This window comes from Chiloscyllium plagiosum, chromosome 9 (assembly GCF_004010195.1).
Source record: "Chiloscyllium plagiosum isolate BGI_BamShark_2017 chromosome 9, ASM401019v2, whole genome shotgun sequence".
NCBI lineage: Eukaryota > Metazoa > Chordata > Chondrichthyes > Orectolobiformes > Hemiscylliidae > Chiloscyllium > Chiloscyllium plagiosum.
In genome coordinates this window covers 63,533,724-63,554,181 of record NC_057718.1, presented here as the reverse complement: position 1 = coordinate 63,554,181, position 20,458 = coordinate 63,533,724, and the positions used below count along the sequence as shown (strand labels likewise).

General features: G+C 40.5%; 1 protein-coding gene across 7 annotated transcripts in view; it reads left to right on the top strand.

The window, feature by feature from the left end:
* pde10a (phosphodiesterase 10A) overlaps positions 1–20,458 on the top strand; it is a 481,692-nt gene that overhangs the window by 386,691 nt on the left and 74,543 nt on the right. For all 7 annotated transcript variants that reach the window (XM_043696099.1, XM_043696101.1, XM_043696100.1 and 4 more), the window contains 4 exons: positions 62–204; positions 1,601–1,693; positions 13,545–13,731; positions 17,138–17,280. In XM_043696099.1, the coding sequence (XP_043552034.1) occupies positions 62–204; positions 1,601–1,693; positions 13,545–13,731; positions 17,138–17,280 (566 nt within the window). The remainder of the gene's footprint in view (positions 1–61; positions 205–1,600; positions 1,694–13,544; positions 13,732–17,137; positions 17,281–20,458) is intronic.

The following is a 20,458-nucleotide window of genomic DNA, read 5'->3' as shown; positions in this document are numbered from 1 at the left end:
GAAAAGAAATGGCTTTGTGATTTTGCTTGTTGCTCATTACCTTTTTAAATTATTTTTCCAGATAAATGCAAAAAACTTGGTGAACGCAGATCGTTGTGCGTTCTTTCAGGTGGATCACAGTAACCAAGAGTTGTACTCAGACTTGTTTGACATCGGTGAAGAGAAGGAAGGAAGACCGGTTTTCAAGAAAACCAAAGAGATTAGGTACCAAGTTGTTGATTTACCTGCACTGAATATAACCTTGATTTTCCATTTAAAATATGACATGATGATGAAGAAAGGTAAGTATAATAGTGAAGATTAGCTCAAATTTTTGCTTTGTACTAAGTTACATCTGTTATTGAAACTGAAGTGAACTTTGTGGCAGTTTTGTAATAATTAGGAATTTTGCTTTGGATCATGCAGTGTGGTAGTAGCACATAAATGCTAAATGTGTATCTTTTAAATCTTTTCAAGAGCATTTATATATTTTGCTGACAAACATCAATTGATGCGGCATTGAAAGGAATTATAATTCAAGATGCTAACATTTGTATCATAAACATATCAATACTGTGCGGAACAGTTGTACAGTCATTATTTTAAACACTAGAGGATCTTGAACAAGGCATCATTTTAAGAAAAGGTAGAAGTTGATACAAAAGCTTCCAAAATATGCTGAAACATTTGAGGCAAATTGTGATTATTCTTAACCTTTGTAACATAGTTTGGTATACTGAACTAAGATATTTTGTATTACATTACATTACATTACAGTGTGGAAACAGGCCCTTCGGCCCAACAAGTCCACACCGACCCGCCGAAGCGAAACCCACCCATACCCGTACATTTACCCCTTACCTAACACTACGGGCAATTTAGCATGGCCAATTCACCTGACCCTGCACATCTTTTGGACTGTGGGAGGAAACCGGAGCACCCGGAGGAAACCCATGCAGACACGGGGAGAACGTGCAAACTCCACACAGTCAGTCGCCTGAGGCGGGAATTGAACCCGGGTCTCAAGCGCTGTGAGGCAGCAGTGCTAACCACTGTGCCACCGTGCCGCCCACTAAGGGGCACTCCCTCACCCCAGGGAAAAGACTTTGTCTATTTATCCTATCCATTCCCCACTATTGTTGTGGTTCTGTTCGCCGAGCTGGAAATTTTTGTTGCAAACGTTTTGTCCCCTGTCTTGGTGACATCCTCAGTGCTTGGGAGCCTCCTGTGAAGCGCTTCTGTGGTGTTTCCTCCAACATTTATAGTGGCCTGTCCCTGCCATTTCTGGCGGACAGCTGAAACTGACAACCGGAAGCGGCAGGGACAGGCCACTATAAATGCCGGAGGAAACACCACAGAAGCGCTTCACAGGAGGCTCCCAAGCACTGAGGATGTCACCTAGACAGGGGACGAAACGTTTGCAACAAAAACTTCCAGCTCGGCGAACAGAACCACAACAACGAGCACCCAAGCTACAAATCTTCACCCAAACTTTGAATATTTTGTATTGTTCAAAATATTTCAGAGTTGGTAGAACAATTGAAATTTGCTGATTCATTGATATGCGAGCTTGTCTTCAAAATGCAGAAAACTCCCAAACCCTCTCTTTTCTGTTGCATAGATTTTCAATTGAAAAAGGAATTGCTGGGCAAGTAGCACGAACAGGAGAGGTACTTAATATTCCTGATGCCTATGCAGATCCTCGCTTCAACAGGTAATCCGTTTGCAAAACACTTTGGTATTTTCAATGTTTGAGACCGTATCAGAGGATTTCGACAGCACAGTCAACCAAATTATGAGTCGTAGAGTGAAAAAGTTGCCCCTTAGGTCTCTTTTAATTCTTTCCCCTCACACCCTAAACCTATACCCTCTATTTCTGGACTCCCTCACCCCAGGGAAAAGACTTTGTCTATTTATCCTATCCATTCCCCTCATGATTTTATAAACGTCTGTAAAGTCATCCCTCAGCCTCCGACGCTGCAGGGAAAACAGCCCCAGCCTATTCAACCTCTCCCTATAGCTCAAATCCTCCAACCCTGGCAACATCCTTGTGGATCTTTTCTGAACCCTTTCAAGTTTCACAACATCTTTCTGATAGGAAGGAGACCAGAGTTGCATGCAATATTCCAACAGTGGCCTGACCATTGTCCTGTACAGCTGCAACATGACTTCTCAACTCCTGTACTCCATACTCTGACCAATAAAGCATACCAAACGCCGCCTTCACAAATATATTTTTCTGTGGGTGTGTCTTTGTACAAACCGATTTTGAACTTTATTTCTATCTTTTCAATTATTTTTGTCACACAGAGCACTCTGGGAAGCTCAGGTTATAGAATCATTAAATCAGCCAAGAAGGAATGGTCACCAGATTTATAAGGTGTAGAGTGAATTTTGTTTCTGATTTGTTGGAGGTCTTGAACAGCAACTACATGGGTCTGATTTCAAACATTTAGAATTAGGAGCAGAGTAGACCACCCCACCCCACTTCTTCTGGCAGCTCATTCCATACACATACCACTCTCTGAGTGAAAAAGTTGCCCCTTAGCTCTCTTTTATATCTTTCCCCTCTCACCTTAAACCTATGCCCTCTAGTTCTGGACGCCCCTACTCCAGGGAAAAGATTTTGTCTATTTATCCTATCCATGCCCCTCATGATTTTATAAACTTCTGTAAGGTCATCCCTCAGCCTCCGACGCTCCAGAGAAAACAGCGCCAGTCTATTCAGCCTCTCCCTGTAGCTTAAATCTTCCAACCCTGGCAACATCCTTGTAAATCTTTTCTGAACCCTTTCAAGTTTCACAATATGCTTCCAATAGGAAGGAGACCAGATTTGCACGCAATGTTACAAAAGTGGCCTAACCAATGTCCTGTACAGCCGCAACATGACCTCCCAACTCCTGTACTCAATACTCTGACAAATAAAGGAAAGCATACCAAACGCCTTCTTCACTATCCTATCTACCTGCGACTCCACATTCAAGGAGCAATGAACCTGCACTCCAAGGTCTCTTTGTTCAGCAACACTCCCCAGGACCTTACCATTAAGTTTAAAAGTCCTGCTAAGATTTGCTTTCCCAAAATGTAACATGTTCCTGCCTACTTCCAATAATTTTAACCACCTTGCTTGTCAAGAATCTATTTACCTCTGCCTTAAAAATATTTAAAGACTCTGCTTCTACCACATTTTGAAGAAGAGAATTCCAAGGACACTCAACTTTCTGTAAGAAAAGAATTCGGCTTATCTTTGTATTAAATGGGCAACCCCTGATTTTTAAACAGTGACCCTAAGTTCTAGATGGTCTCTAAAGTGGAAATAATTCTTTCCACCAATTCCTAGAATTATTCTGGTTACCCTTTGAATTGCTTCTAATGCACTTACATCAAATTCCTGAAAGAAGAAAGTCAATATGATACACACTGCTCCAGATGTGGTCTCATTAATACCCTATATAACTGAAGCAAAACCTCCCAGCTTTTGTTTTCAATTGCCCCCTCAATAAGCTATCACATTCTATTAGCTTCTTAATTATGCCTGCATTCTAGCTATTTTGCGATCATCCCTAGAGCAGCCAGATATCTCTGCTACTCAGACCTCTGCAATCTATCACCACTCAGCTAATATGCTTCTTTTTAACTCTTTCTATCAACACAGATGGATTCACATTTTCCAACATTTTACTCAATTTCCTACATCTTTGCCTGCATTCCTTCATTGCCTCCTTATGTCCTATTCACAACTTAGCTTTCATACCTGTCTTTGTGTCACCAGCAGTTGACAACCATGTCCTTGGTCCCTTCATTCATGTCATTTATATAAATTTGAAAATGTTCAGACATCAGCACTTGTCCCGATAGCACACCAATCATTACATTTTGCTAGCTACTCTGTTTCCTGTTAGCTGGCCAGCCTTCAATCCCTCGGAATATATTAGCCCTTCTGAGCTTTCTGAGCATCTGTTTTCTGCAACTTTCTCCACTTTTGATGTGGCGCCTTGACCAATTCATTTAATTTATCCTCCTCAAAGAGCTCCAATAAATTGGTTAAATGTGATTTTGCTTTCACAAAACGTTGTTCAATCTGCCTGCTTACCTTGAGCTTTTCTAAGTGTCCTTTTTTTGAATAACAGCTTCTAACATCTTCCCTGTGACAGATATTAATTGAACGGACATGCTTTCTGTCTCCCTCTCTCATTTTGAATAAAGAAAATTACATTCATTAATTTCCCATATAATGGAACTTCCTCAAATTTGGAGCTTTTTGGAAAATTAAAGCAGACATATCAATGATCACACTGGACGTTGTTAAGACCCTAATATAAAATACATCAGGTCCTGGGCACCTATTAGTCTGTAGCTGCAACTTATTGCGTCCAGGAGATTGCATTTTTTTCTCCCTATCTGCTTTCCATTTCCTGATTTACAACTATTTCTGGGATATTTCTTATATCCCTGTCGTGAAGACTGCTGCAAAATACTTGTTAAATTCAACTGGCGTCTCCTTAGTTTTCATTATTAATTCTCCAAACCCTACTTATAGGATCTTTTATTTTTAAAATTCGTAGAAACTCATACCTTTTCAAACATATTTCTAGCTAGCTTTCTTTCATATTGTGTCTTGATTAATCTTTATAAATTCCTCAGCTTGAATACCTGTTTTTCCAAACTATATGTAGGTTAAAATCCATATTTCTGACACTGCAAATTATTTCTTATGGTATATCCTGTCCTACAGTGTGGTTGCAGTTAGGTTCGATACACCATTCTCACAAGTGATCTTTAATTCATTCACAAGATGCGGATGTCTCTGGCCAGGCCAGCACTTTTTCCCATCCCTAATTGGTCAGAAAACAGTCAAGTGACAACAACATTGCTAAGGGTCTGGAGCCACATGTAGGCCAGACCAGGTGAGGACCAGTTTCCTTCCCTAAAGGATATAAGTGAGCTCGGTGTGTTTTTACGATAATGACAATGCTTACATGGTCACCATTAGCCTAGCTTTCAATTTCAAATTTTATTCAATTCAAATTTTACCATTTGCTATGAACGTGGATTCTGGATTACTAGGCCAGTGACATTACGGCTACGTTAGTATCTTCCTCAGGTAATGATGCTTCTATCCTGTGACAGTCCATATTGTTGCAAACTTCCAGCCACCACATGTAGGGCAGATCAGGTGAGGACCGGTTTCCTTCCCTAAAGAATATTACTGAACCAAGTAGTTTTTCTGACAATCAACATGGTTTCATGGCCGTCAGTAGACTCTTAATTCCAGATTTTTATCAAATTCAGATTCCACCATGGTGGTGTTTGCACCTGGATCCTTAGAAGATTGCCTGGGTCTCTGGATTAATAGTCCTAGCAATAATATCAGTAAGAAATCTCCACCCAAACCACTTCTACATACTGGTTTTGTGAACTCTGGTCACCTGTCTCTTGGGTTAATATTACCTGTTATTAACAGAGCCTCCCATTCACCTTCTTTTCCTAACTTCCTGTCCTTTTTAAAATATCTTTCAAGCTTCAATATGTCACCTTGCAGCCGTACCTTTATAATGTCTATCAGATCATACTCAATTATTTCTATTTGCACTATCATATATCTTTTGTTTGAATGCTAATTACATTCAAATACAGACCCTTTAGCTCTGTCCTGTTTTTATTTTTGAAAGCTCTAACCTTAGCTGTTAATTTAGATTAAATTAATCTCTGTCCCTTCCTGTCATGGTCTGTTTATCATTTCCCAGATTAACACCTGTCCTTTTTGGCCTGTCATTACTATTGGATTTATTCCATCTCCTCCAAATTTGATCTTGCCTAATTTTAGGCAGTTGTTTTTAAATTGGTCCTACTGAAGTTAAGAATCTTCTTTTATCTACTCATTCATCTGGGGCTGCTCATATAGTTGAAATGTGTGGCATTTGTCATTTTATAGTTTATAATGTGGCTGGTGAATATAATGTTAAAAGTAATTGTTTTGTATTTCTATCTATTTGCAATTATATAAAACTTCACATAGTAAATTGCCCCAAATTATTTCATGGAAGCAATATCAGAAATCGTTTGACACCAAGCCTTTTTGAATAAAGGGGTAGATTTTAATGAGCATCTCACTGAAAAAGAGACCCATGTGGTGAAGACCATACTTAGGGAGGAAATTATAATCTACAGAATTGAGCTGTAACTGCTAATGGTAGGATAAAAGAAATAGGTAATACATGAGGCTAGAATTGGAGGAGTGAAATGTTCTCAGAAAGTTAGACAGCTGGAGTAGGTCAGAGAAGGGGAGGGAACAAAGCCTAGAAAGATTACAAATACAAATGTAAAGGTTTTAAATGTGATCTGTTTCTGGTTGAGAATGGCAGGTAAGGGGTGAAGAAGTGTGGTGGAAAGCTGGCAAGATGACAAATGGAGTTTTGGGTGAAAAGAAGAATGATAGTTTCAGCAGCAGAAGATGGGAGAGAGGAGCAAATTATTACAAGTGTGAATAGTTGATATTAGTGTTGGAGAATGCACGAACATAGAGGGATGGGGAGGATTTTTCGGATGTTTTATTCCATATCACAATCACACCCCAGAAAAATCCATAGGTATAGGAAGGTGAGGTTTTTACTTAGTCAACAGGATAGGGAGAACTGAGGGGAGATGGATGTCTTGCAAATATCAGCTGCCTTCAACAGGTATAGTGTACTTGCTATTTTTTGAGGATAAGGAGAGAGACTGTGGAGGTCAACTGCAATGTTGCGCTAGGCAGTGTAAAGGTAGAGGCTATCCAAAGAGGAAGAAGCAAACATGGTAGTTATAGAGACAAAACATTGGTGTGGGAATGAAGGATTTCATAAAATATTGACACTAGTATTGGCACAGATAGGAGATATTTTCTAATCAATTTGTTCAAAGAAGTTCTTATACATCTCTGGAGCAGGTGGGCCTCCTAGTACAGGGACACTATCATTGCACCACAAGACCACCATCGCAGGTAGAAATTCTGTCACTTGACTTGTTTTAACCTGAAACACAATAGGACCAAGGATTGCCGAAAGTACATTAAACTAATAAAGAGTACAGACGAGGGAGGGCAGGGAGAGGTCAGGAGAAGGTCTGGCTCAAACAAAACCAAAAGATTGAAAATGGGGTGACAGCAAAGTCCTTTTCCTCTATGACAACTTGCCAGATACTAAAGCAATCCAATTCCAAATACATCAAGACCTAGACGATAATTGGGCTTTGGCTGAAAAGTGGCAAATAAAAGTTTTGCCACACAATGCCATGCTATGGGAGAGCCGTCTCTCAGACCAATCAAGCTACAATCTGACATAGGCGAAAGTGAGTACTGCAGATGCTGAAGATCAGAGTCAAGATTAAAGTGGTGCTGGAAAAGCACAGCAGGTCAGGCAGCATCCGAGGAGCAGGAAAATCAATGTTTCAGGCAAAAGCCCTTCATGAGGAATGGACCTGTTCCTGATGAAGGGCTTTTGCCTGAAACATCGATTTCCCTGCTCCTGGGTTCCTACCTGTCCTTCTGTGCTTTTCCAGCACCACTTTAATCTTGACTACAATCTGACATAGTCATCCTCACGGAATCATACCTTACAGACAATGTCCCAGACACCACCATCACCATCCTTGGATATGTCCTGCCCCATTGGCAGGACAGCCTCAGCAGAGATGGAGATACGGTGGTATACAGTTGGGAGGAAGTTGCCCTGAGAGTCCTTTAACATGCAGTCTCATGGTTTCAGGATAAACATGGACAAGGAAACCTTCTGCTGATGATCATGTACTGTCCTACCTAGGCTGATGAATTAGTACTCGTCCATGTTGAACAACACTTGAAGGAAGCACTGAGATCAGCAAGGACACAAAATATACTCTGAGTGGTGGATTTCAGTCTCCACCATCAAGAGTGGCTTGACAGCAACACTAATGATCAAGCTGGTCAGGTCCTAAAGGGCATAGTTACTAGAGGACATAAAACTGAGTCTTGCAGTGGCTGGTGAGGGAACCAACAATCGGGAAAAATATACTTGACCATATCTTTATCAGTAAGCTGGTTGCAGATGAATCTGTCCAAAGTTCGAGTGACCACTGCACAGTCCTTGTGGAGACAAAGTCCCAGCTTCACATTCAGAATCACCTCCACCTAGCAAATCAAGACTGGGCATCCATGAGGCAGTCTGGGTCATCAATAGCAGCAGAATTGGACACAGGCCTGGTTCACATCATGAATCGCATCTACCAACCAGGTCGTACCCACTACAGCACTACATTCTCCCTGCAGCACAGGCATCTGCCCATTAAAGGACTCCACATGCTGTTTTTGAACCACTTTTTCCTCCATGGGCAATTAGGATATCTTCACTTGAACATGACAGAGTAAAGATAGGACTAGGTCCTGTAAATTGTTAGATTTCTTATTTGCATAGCTGTAATTTTATTTGTGTGTGACCAGGTATACACAGAGAGTGGAATATTACTATTTATTTCTTCTTCTCTTGCTCTGGCGATTAAAGCCAAATATTTTTGCCACAAATGTGTGAATATGTGAAATGCTGTGTGTAACTATATTTCTAATTCAATTATCTGATTTATTTCTAATTCACTTTTTCATTTAAACTGGATATCTGCACAATATTTCAAACTAGTATAAAGCCAGAAGCGCTTCTAAAACTGACTTCCTCCTCCTCAGTATTGTAACATGAGATAGAGTCCATATGTATGCACAGACCCTGAGACTGGAGTGAGCCAAACAGGCATACATGTACATTGACATGGACGCACAGGCTACTTGCTGCGGACACACATTCACACATCGACAGAGGCTGCTTGATGGGGAAACACACGCATACACATTCTTTTGGTGCCTTTTGTCTGAATAGTCTTTCACACTGAGTTTCTGCAGCAATTTCTGTTTTTGCTTCACACTGATTCATTTGACTTGTTGACTCAGGTTCCAACTTCAAACCATGTCATTAGTGACAGAATTCCCACTCCCTTTGGTATGTAAGTTCATTTTCTATTGATTCTGAGGACATTCAGTTGCCACTACCATCATTACACTGTTAAAAGGAGTTCAAGTCCTGAGGGAAAGAACATAATATGAGACTGTGATTCTGACTTGACATGTGCAGTTATAGATGCAGGATTCACTTAATTTCATGGAAGTCATTTGTTCGTGTATGTGAAATTGTGCCTATGCAAATAAATTGCTGGGAGTGCACATTCCATTTCTTTGCATGTTTAGTTTGTAATCTTGTTTTTCCTTTTTGCTCTGTCTTTGGAATGCAATTATTCATTATTCTGCCATTGTCTTCTATGCATTTTACCTTCATTGTCCTGTTACCATTCCCAGTTCCCACAAACTGACTGTGTGGAGTTTGCACATTCTCCCCGTGTCTGCGTGGGTTTCCTCCGGGTGTCCAAAGATGTGCAGGTCAGGTGAATTGGCCATGCTAAATTGCCCGTAGTGTTAGGTAAGGGGTAAAGGTAGGGGTATGGGTGGGTTGCGCTTCGGCGGGGCGGTGTGGACTTGTTGGGCCGAAGGGCCTGTTTCCACACTGTAAGTAATCTAATCTAATCTAAAAACTCTTGTGTAATTTAATGTCAGCAGTCTTGCACCCTATCATAGACCTTCCTGTTTGTTTTTGTCTCCCTCCCCGTTTGTCCTGTTTAAATTCTAATAAAAGATCATTGACCTAAAACATGAATTCTCTTTCTGTCTCTACAGATGCTCCAAACCTGCTGAGTATTTCCAGCTTTATTTCATTTCAAATTTCTAATATTTGAATGATTTTACTTTTTGTAGGATCCATTTGCTGTGGTGTTCATTGTAAATTCATAAGAAGTTGGAGTTCCCTTCAATCTTGTGTTTTCCTCCTCACTTAATGAGGAGCATAGGTGCTATTTTTGTTTTACTTCTTTGGTAGCTGGAACTTTTAGAAGAAATGGAGCAGCAGTGGTGTCAGTTACTGGCGGTAGGTGAGCCTTAGAAGATAGCAGATAATTGGGAGCTGATTTTAGAAGACATCACCCAGCCAAGGTTTTCAATCATTGTTTGATGATGCCTAAAGTACCATTCAGGTTTATAATGGTGCATTACTATTTCTCTTGATAGGATATATTGCTCTTTGAAGTGAACATTTTACAACAATTTTAATAAGTTATACATTCACAGTTAAGTAGTTAATACTTCAGGAATAGAGCCTGCAACACACTTTGCTTCATGAACTTGTAAAATGCTCATATTCAATCAACTTAATACCATCTTGGTGTTTCTGAGGTTGGGCTTGGAAGAAGGACAGGTCTCTAAACATGCCCGCTTTGGCTGAAATTCAGTGATAGCAGTGAGCTACTGGAGCTTGTAAAAAAACAAAGCACAGATAACTAAAGCTCTGTTGTGCCTATTCCCTTTCTGGACAACGGGTAATTTTTTTCTCTAAGACTGAATGATGTTTATTTGTATATGTTCCACAATCCCATTTTATCTCAAAACACTCCACATCTGAAGAAGCTCTTTTGTTTTCATAGCCATTGTCGTAAGATAGGAAATGAATCGAGGACTTTATCCCTAAGGAAAGATTTCAGAGTCCTAAATTAGAAACTTATCTGAAGAAATGTCACAATGTTAATCATTTCTCATTCTCGTTTTGTATCATATCAGCTCTTTCATTCCACCCACAAACAAACAAAAACTTCTTCCCAATAGCAGATGGCCTGGAGGTCACGCTCATTAGTGGGCTTGGGAATGTTCAGTTTTGTGTGCTCAGCCAAAATCTACAATGCAGCTTTGCAGTTTATGATTTTGATGTTGAAGTGTTGTGTTGTACAATGTGCTGCACTTACCTATCCTGCCATAGTTTAAAATTTTCAGTCAAAATATATGAAGAGATTTAACATTTCTTCAAAGACATTTATTTTGCCTTAAGCTGAAAATGATCCGGGGAGCACATATTCTCCAGCTATTCCATTTCCATCAAGAGGAACTTTATATCTTGAGTGTCTTGTGCCATTTTCTTGCCAAGGAACAAAGATGGCCCTTAAAACATGGCTGATGTCACCCCTCTGCAACACCACCAAGCATCAACAATTGCAAAACAATTAGAGCTATGACACTACAGAAATTGAGCATGCATTGCTACTTTGAAGCACAGCCACAAATGCCATGATTGCTCCATATCCATTTACCAGTCAAGCTATGAAAGCTGTGAACATTGACTGCTATTGAGAGGATCTAGCTGTAGTATATGAGAGGTGTCATTCTCCTGAGTAGACTGCAGAGAAAACTCCTATCATGGAAGAGATTCATCAATATTTTAGTCACGATTTTGAAATTGTTTGGCAAGCCTTCTAGTATTTGGCATATTTGCTCATATGAGGCAAAGAATTTTCTATTTGAACCTTTCATTATCTTTCATCAGTAAAGCTGATGGAAGACTTCACTTTCTAGTGAGATGTCTCTTCAACTTTAGCACCTACTGCCACTCAATAACACCTTGTGCAAGTATCTCTAACTTCTCTCTGCTGGTGATCATGACTGGTGCAACATGTGTCAGTGCTGCTTCAGAAGGATTTTTCTTTGTGGCATCTGTAGTGCATGGCTTCTCCCCATTCTGAGCACCCATGTACTGCAGATGTTTCGCATTGTAACAGACTACTATAATCATTCGACAGATAACTTATTACAGTATTCAAAAATTTGCAACATATTACTGGTTTTCTAAAACATCACTCAATGGCTAAAAAAGGTACAGCACTTGTACAATATTTTCTTTGGCAACATTAGGGTAGTATGGAAATTTATTCCAAGAAACAACCAGGATATTTCGTGCTGATCCTAAGAACTAAGTTTAATTTGAAAGGAATATGGCAAAACTGAGCATATTAGTAGAAATTAGATTAGATTCCCTACAGTATGTAAACAGGCCCTTCAGCCTAACAAGTCCACACCAACCCTCCGAAGAATAATTCACCCCAGAACCATTCCGCTCCCCTGTATTTACCCCTGACTAATGCACCTAACACTATAGGCAATTTAGCATGACCAATTCACCTAACCTGCACATCTTTGGACTCCAGGGCACCCAGAGGAAACCCACCCAGACACAGGGAGAATGTGCAAACTCCACACAGACAGTTGCCCAAGGCTGGAATCAAACCTGGGTCCCTGGTGCTGTGAGGCAGCAGTGCTAACCATTGAGTCACTGTGCCGCCCTGTGAAATGTGTGTTTTGTGAAAAACTTAGCATATTAGTAGAAATGTGTGTGGTTTTGTGCAATGAAATATGGCAAATGTCAGCCTGAATGTTTGCAGTCAGTGTTGATACACCTCTGAAATTAAGTTGCGGATTTGCCAACATGATGGTGAGAGGGAGAACTTGCTCAGTGTTGTAATACTCTTGGCCACAGTGCCCTGCTAATGTGTATTAATACAATTGATTATGTTAAGGAAAATATTACCTTGCTTTAAGAAAAATCTTACTGTGTTTTCATCTTGCCTTGTGACATTATAACGCTTCCTGTGATTATGTATACTGTGTCTGATTAGCATATCACACAGTCAGGCTTAAATCAAAGACTGGCAGATTAAGAGATATTAAAGACATCTAGAGATATGGGTCGAAAAGTGTGGCGCTAGAATAGCACAGCAAGTCAGGCAGCATCTGAGGAGCAGGAGAGTTGACATTTCGGGCATAAGCCCGAATGTGGGTAGGGGGAGAGGGGGCTAAAAGATAAATAGGAGAGTGGGGAGTAGGTAGCTGGGAAGGTGATGGGTAAATGCAGGAGGGGGGTGATAGTGATAGGTCAGAGGGGAGGGTGGAGCAGATAGATGGGAAGGAAGATGCCCAGGTTCAAGAGTGTGGTGCCAAGTTGAAGGGTTGGATCTGGGATGAGGTGGGGTGAGGAAACTAGTGAAGTCGATGTTGATGCCGTGTGTTTAGTGCAGGAAAATTGCATTGCATCAGTAGAAGGTCAGCCACCAGTTAAATGGCAGAACAGAATTAAGGGACTGACAGACTTACTCTTGCTCCTATTATCTACATTCCTATAATTTTCCTGGTTTTGGTTGATGGATTCCACTGAGGTAAAGACGACATTAGCTTTACTGAAGAAAAACCTTACTGGTGCCTCCTTTTCCTGTTAATTGTTTTAATTGTCCACCATCATTCATGGCTGGCTCTCACAAAGTGGCTTTAGAACCTTTAAATTATGCAATATAGCAGCTATTGCCACAAAAGGAGGGTGTAGTTTCAACGTAGGTCCACTCTCCTTCTCCCTGTGGGCTGCTTCAGTTGGTAACATTCTCCCTTGGGGGTTCTGCCAGAAAACTCCTGTAAAGGTAAGTGGGCAACTCTCTGATCTGGGTCAAAAATAGAGATTCTGACCTAGTTGGAAGATGTAGGCCACTGTTTGCTGATATGATTAAAAAGCCAATTTGGAGATGGTAGCGCAAATTTGAGTGCACTCGTATAAGATTCTTGTGTTAATTAATTAATTATTCCTCATTAACACAGATTTAGCCTCAAACGCATTTAAACTAATAGTAATATGTTTTATTTCCTTCAATAGGGAAGTAGACCTATACACTGGGTACACAACACGAAACATTCTGTGCATGCCTATCGTCAGCCGAGGGGTTGTCATTGGTGTTGTGCAAATGGTGAACAAAATGAATGGAACTGCCTTTACTGAAGCAGACGAGAACAACTTTAAAATGTTTGCTGTTTTCTGTGCTTTGGCCTTACACTGTGCAAATGTGAGTAATTTAAATAATGTCTCCTTTTAATGTCTGAAAGCTATGATCATTATCTAGTATCTATCTTTTAAAATTTCTAATTGAAACATATGCTTTATTTGTATTAATACACTGTTCAAGTTATAACTAAAGAAATTAGCCATTCTGAGTTTTTGCCACTGATTTATTTTAGATCTTGTATGTGTTAATTTATAAGTAAATGTGCCAGGCACAAAGCCTTGCAGCTGAGAATTTCAATGCAAACAGCTCATATCTTTGAGTCTATATGAGTTTAATGGTGAGAAGATTATGTAAATTATGTCAACTTGTATGACTGTCCAAATTATTTGAAAAACCAGTACAAAATTCTGGAAAACTGAAATAAAAATAAAAATACTTGAACTACTGAGCAGGTCAAGTGGCATCTGTAAAAGAGTGAGGAAAGGTTGAGTTTCAAGATTTTTTGATATTTTGTTAAGTTCTAATGAAAGGACATGCAGCCTGAACTTATCCAATCCATTTTCCATTCTCCACAGACGCTACCTTACCTGTTGAATGTTTTTGTACTTGTTTGTATTTGCAATTATTGGCCCAGATCCTCCAGTCAGTTTCAAAGAGGGTGTATCTTATGCTGACTGCACTTTAACATGTCCACTTAACCAGTTTACATCAGAGCCCTTGGCATAATCCAATCCCAGCTGCAGGAGGAATGCAGGGGTGAATTGAGGAGTGCGACAAATTGTCAAGCGTTATTCCAACATACCTATACCACTTAAGGTCTGTCTTCACTTCATTGACTCAAACTGTTTATAAATGGAGCTGTGAAAGCCCCAACCTCCAACAATGTTCAGCAAACTCCGCACCCCCCACCATCCCCCCACCCACCCTGCACTTCCTGACAATGCTAATCCTTGCGATGTTGGATGTGAATATCACTGGGCTTTGGGGCAGGTGGGGTGGTAAACATTGCCAAAAACGGGATGATCATGTAACAGGATGAACATTAATGAGGACCTCAACATTATTTAGGGAATGGGTACTGAACATTTTCGGGAATGTTCAGGAAGCAACTGAACACTTGGTATTGCTGTAGTGCTTTGACATTACAGTCGATGTACATAAGAGTTACACTGACTTTATAACTGCTCTGAGAAGTTCAAAATAAAGCCTTAGAAAAACCAGGGTAAGTGCAGAATAATAGCCTAAGTCCTCCACTGTCTTAGTAATTACAGAACAATCTGGGCAGGGTAAAATCAATTCATGGAAATTTAAACTTAGCGCAGAAGTAGCAAGACAACGCAGAAGGACACACTGGACCTCCCCAGGAAAAGAAACAAAATTGCAGATGCTGGAAATCAGAAAAAAAAACCCAGAAATTGCTGAAAACCTCAGCAGGTCTGCAGCATCTGTGAAGGAAAGCAGAGTTAAAGCAGAGTGACCCTTCTTCAGAACAGTTCTGAAGTCACAAGTAGTCCAGACCAGAATATGGCTTGCGGATTTTCCTTCCCTAAAGGATGCGAGTCAGCCAGATGGGTTTCACGATAATTGAAAACAATTTCATGATTAGCATTAGACCAGCTCTGTGTTAAACTCAGGATTGAATCAAAATTTCACTATCGAACATGGTGGGATTTAAACCCAAATCCCCAGGACATTAACCTGGATCTCTGGATTAGTAGCCCAATGATAATACCTCTCTCTGCAAAAGTGGAGGGATTATGCCAATGTATTAGGGGAGGCAGTGGTGTGGCACTATTATCATTGGACCATTAATCTGGAAAGACACCACTGGTTCACTAATGTCCTTCAGAGAAGGAAACAGCCATCCTTACCTGGTCTGCTTTACATGTGAGTCCAAGTCCATAGCAATGTGGTTGACTCTTAACTGCTCTCTGAAATGGTCTAGTAAATCATTCCATTGTAATAATCGCACCTGTAACAGTAAAATAGAACTAAAACCAAAGGACCACCTGACATTGACCTAGGTACTGCAAACTGCAACAAAATCAGCATGTCAACTCTGCATGTTTCTCCTTAGCTCTGAGGGCTAGTGCAAAAATTGGGAGAACTGCCTCATAGAGGATAGTGAATTATTTTCAGGGGGAACATAGAGGAGATGTATGTATTTGCTGCTCTTGCCCTTCTAGCTGACAGTGGTGTGGGTTTAGAAGGCACTATCTAAAGATCTTTGGTGAACATCTGCAGTTCTTATAGACGATGGATCACAGTGCAGCACTCCCTCTCCTCAGGTCATGGCATGGCACTTCCTCCCCCCGGGGCCGCAGCAGTCTCGCTCTCAGTTGATCTCTAACACTCAGTCAGTGTATTACTCTCTCTCAGTAGTGTATGACTCCCTCCCTGTCAGTAGGTGTGTACTTCTCACTGTCAGCTGAAGTGTGTCACTCTCTCTCGGAGGTATATATCTCGTCTCACTTTCAGTGAGTGTGTACCATTCTCTGTCCCTCTCAGTTGTTGAGTATCACTTCCCTCCCTCTCAGTGGGTGCACATCACTCTTTCTTTCTCACTCACTCAAACTGTCTCTCAACCCCAGCTTGGTGTCTTGCCTTCTCCCTCTGTCACTCTGGCCTGCTCAGTTGCATGTGTAGCACCAGGTTGCTGTCGTTCAGTTTGTAGGTTGGTATGTAACTGTCTATCTCAGTCACTGCATAACTGCCTCTAATGACTGGTGTTTAATTCCCTCTCTCTCTCTCTCTCTCGAATGGTGCGTTGCTGACTTTGTAGATGTTTAGCTCGTCTAAACTGTCCTTGTAGTTAATGTCTTTCATTATCATGTTTCCCCTTTGAAGTGAACCTCTCTATCTATTTTACCATCTTGTATTTGACCCAATATTGAAAATTTTGGCAGAAATTGCAGAAGATTACTAATTTTGAAGCTCTTGTAATGTTGATTGCCTTAGTCTGTATAAACATGGTATTTTCACATCCATACAATGAAATATGTACTGGTTAATTCCTAAGTAGAAAGGGATCAGTTAGATTTCTTTCCTAAGCTGAATTTACTATCATGCTGTCTCATATAAATCAGTAGTTTGATGAATTACAGCAGTAAGTCAGTGTCTATAACACCATACCATATTTAAGGAATAGGAAAATCTTGCTAAATTTTAGAGTAAACTATGGTATTCATAATTGTATTAACTAGATTTGTTGGTATTTTGCTTAGCAAAATAAGGCACAAGGTACATGAGGAGTTTTATGGATATTTTTTAATCAATCTGTTTAGAGGGAGATTCTAACATAACTCAGGAGCAGATGGTACCTTAACCCAGGCCTCCTGGCTCAGAAGTAAGGACACTATCACCACCACAACAGCCCACGTTTATACATTGTGAGTGACTTGACTGATGTAGCTGACCCATTATGGAATATCCGTGTATGAATATTTCTTTTCCATGTGTTTAACAGATGTACCACAGAATCCAACAGTCAGAGTGCATTTATCGGGTCACAATGGAGAAGTTGGCTTACCATAGTATTTGCACTAATGAAGAATGGCAGGGCCTCATGAGATCTGTACTGCCTAAATCTATTGCTAACGACATTGACCAGTAAGTGAATTTTAATTCAATCTCAGGGATATATTCTAAGAATAAAATAAAAGCTTGTCTGCTATACAAATGTGTAATTTGAATTTCAGTGTCAGTACAATGCCAGTTTCGAGGGTTGTATGTCCCAATAGCTAACAGATGATACCAAACCACACATCCCTTAAACTATTTTCAGTGGGCAGGGTACTGGTTGTAGTCAATGAATTTGTGCTTGTGAAACCAAAATAGTGTCTGATGTGGATGTGATTCTATGATTATCAGCATTTGCTGAACAATCTTACACATGCTAAGACTTACGCTAACTGCCTACCCAGTCAGTACACAAAATGATTCGCTTAGTCTGGTTTCCAGCTACATATATATATTTATAAGCAGAGACTGTTTTCTGCTGGAAGAAGGAACATATCGAGGAATTGTGATTCTTTTAAATTAACAAAAACAATTGTTTGCTGGTTTATTCTCCATGACAATGTCTCAAACAATTAATCAGCACCCATTTATCATACATACATTTTTACAATATAAAATTTTACAGGCTTTGAAATTTGGCTTTCTTGCATCTGTCCTGATGAGTGCAAGTCAAAAAGCTTCAACAGCATATTTCTGTTAGTGATATATTAATATTTGTTAACTCAATGCCAAATTAGTGTGCCATTAATAATACTAACAATGTAAAAATATAACAATGAAAAGAAATAACTTTACCTCTGAAACTGTTGTTTATGTATTTTTTAACAAGATCTTAGATTATATTTCTCTATGACTGTAAAGCATTGGCATATAACACCATTATGTAAAACTCTAATCCCCTAATACATTCCTCCATATTTACACACATATATAAAGAGACAAAGAAGTTGGGAAAATTGGTGGAGGTAGAGACAGACTGGAAAGTCAGCTGAGCTGTCTTTGCTTGCCAGTTTCGATGTTAAGTTGATCCTATTTCAGCTAGCTTCACTCTTGATGTTTCTATCTCTGGAAATAATTGTTACATGCCTTAAGGAGAAAGAAACACCATTTCAAAATGGTTTCAGTGAAAATATGTAATATACAACAACAAAAACCAAGACTTGCATTCAATCATTCTTCTTTCTCCCCCCTACCCCTATACATGCTAACACAGCCTTAGAATTTCTGAAATTTTAATTCATTCTAACATTTAATATTCAGGCTTATGTATCTGCAATTACATTATATTTTCCATCAGTGTGAGCATTTTTTATATTAAGTGGTTGCAATGAAAGGTTCCATCTGAATAGTCTCATCTTCCGATTTTTAAACTTTTCAATGAAAGCTAGTGGATTGTGAGCAATCTAAATTAGTGTTTTCTTGTTTCCATATCGGATATAGACTTCAAAATTCACAGGTACACAGGAAAGCCACACACACCAAGTCCTGAACTATAACATAAAGTTTAGTTCAGAACTGTTCACCATCCCTCCAGACTTGCCCCTCTCTGAGGATGAAAGATCAGTCCTCAGCAGTGGTCTCACCTTCGTTCCCACACGTTCTCGGGTCAATGAATTCAATACACGGAGTGACACCAAACAATTCTTCCGCCGCCTTCGCCTCCGTGCCTTCTTCTTCAATCAAGACTCTCGCCCACCCTCTGACGACCCCTTCTCCCACCTCCAACACACCCCGTCCACATGGACACCCTGTGCTGGCCTTCTACCTGCCCTCGACCTCTTCATAGCAAACTGCCGCCGCGATATTAACCGCCATCTGAACTCCCACACCCCTCCCACCCCCTCCACCCTCTCACCCTCGGAACGCGCAGCCCTACACTCCCTCCGTTCCAACCCCAACCTCACCATCAAACCAGCTGACAAGGGAGGCGCAGTAGTAGTTTGGCGCACTGACCTTTACACCGCTGAGGCCAAACGCCAGCTCGCAGATACCTCCTCCTACCATCCCTTTGACCATGACCCCATCCCCCACCACCAAACCATCATCTCCCAGACCATCCATAACCTCATCACCTCAGGGGACCTCCCATCCACCGCCTCCAGTATACAGGAAAGCCACACACACAGACCAAGTCCTGAACTATGAAAGCAACCACCCAATACACACAAACGAAGTTGCATCAAGACACTGTTCAAAAGGGCCACAACACACTGCAGCATACCAGAACTGCAAAAAGAGGAAGAGGAACACCTATGCAAGGTATTCGCAAAAAACGGATATCCTCGCAATTTCATCAACAGATGCCTAAGGGAGAGACAACAAAACGAGGACATGCCGCAGCCCAAAGGACTAGCCACACTACCATACGTCAAGAACATCTCTGAAATGACAGCCAGACTACTGCGACCACTAGGACTTATAACAGCACACAAACCAACAGCCACTCTCAGACAACAACTCACCAAAACTAAGGACCCGACACCCAGCATGAGCAAAACTAACATAGTGTACAAAATCCCATGCAAGGACTGCACAAAACACTATATAAGCCCTTTTTCAGGAATGATTCCTGAAGAAGGGCTTATGCCCGAAACGTCGATTCTCCTTCTCCTTTGATACTGCCTGACCTACTGCGCTTTTCCAGCAACGCATTTTTAAGCTGCACCCAGAGAAGTCAACTCTTTGCTCTGGAAGACCGATACATTTCAGGCAACTTTCTTCTTGATTTCTAAAGGAATCTTGATTCATAAAAAATATCTTTGTGTATATATACAATGTCACAAATGCAGTTCGATTCTGTACAATACCATATCAAGTAAACTCTGTCCAAAGCCCATCCCAGGCAGAGTTGGGAGTGAGTTTCTTGCACAGCATTTTGCTATTGTTTTTGAGAAGGCTTTAAACTAACTCACCAGGGTTGTGGAAACCAAGAGAAAGTCACAGAGAGGAACAGCCAGGGTGCTCAAAATACTTGAATTGATGGATGGCACTAACATTGAGAATAGAAAGTCAGTATTGGAAGTTGAAGTAAGGGAGAAAGAAATGGAGTGGAGAAATTAAATCTGCAGGAAACTATATTGAGATGCCAGCATTATAGTGTGTTATATTTGGGTACTTTTAAAAATTAGATAGCGTTAAGGGTGGAAATTGTGTTCAGGAAAGTTTCCTACAGCAATATGTGTCCAGTCCAACTTCAAAGGATGTTGGGCCTGCTTTTTGGAAATGACATGGTCAAGGAGGTCACATGTTAGTGGGATATCATTTAGAA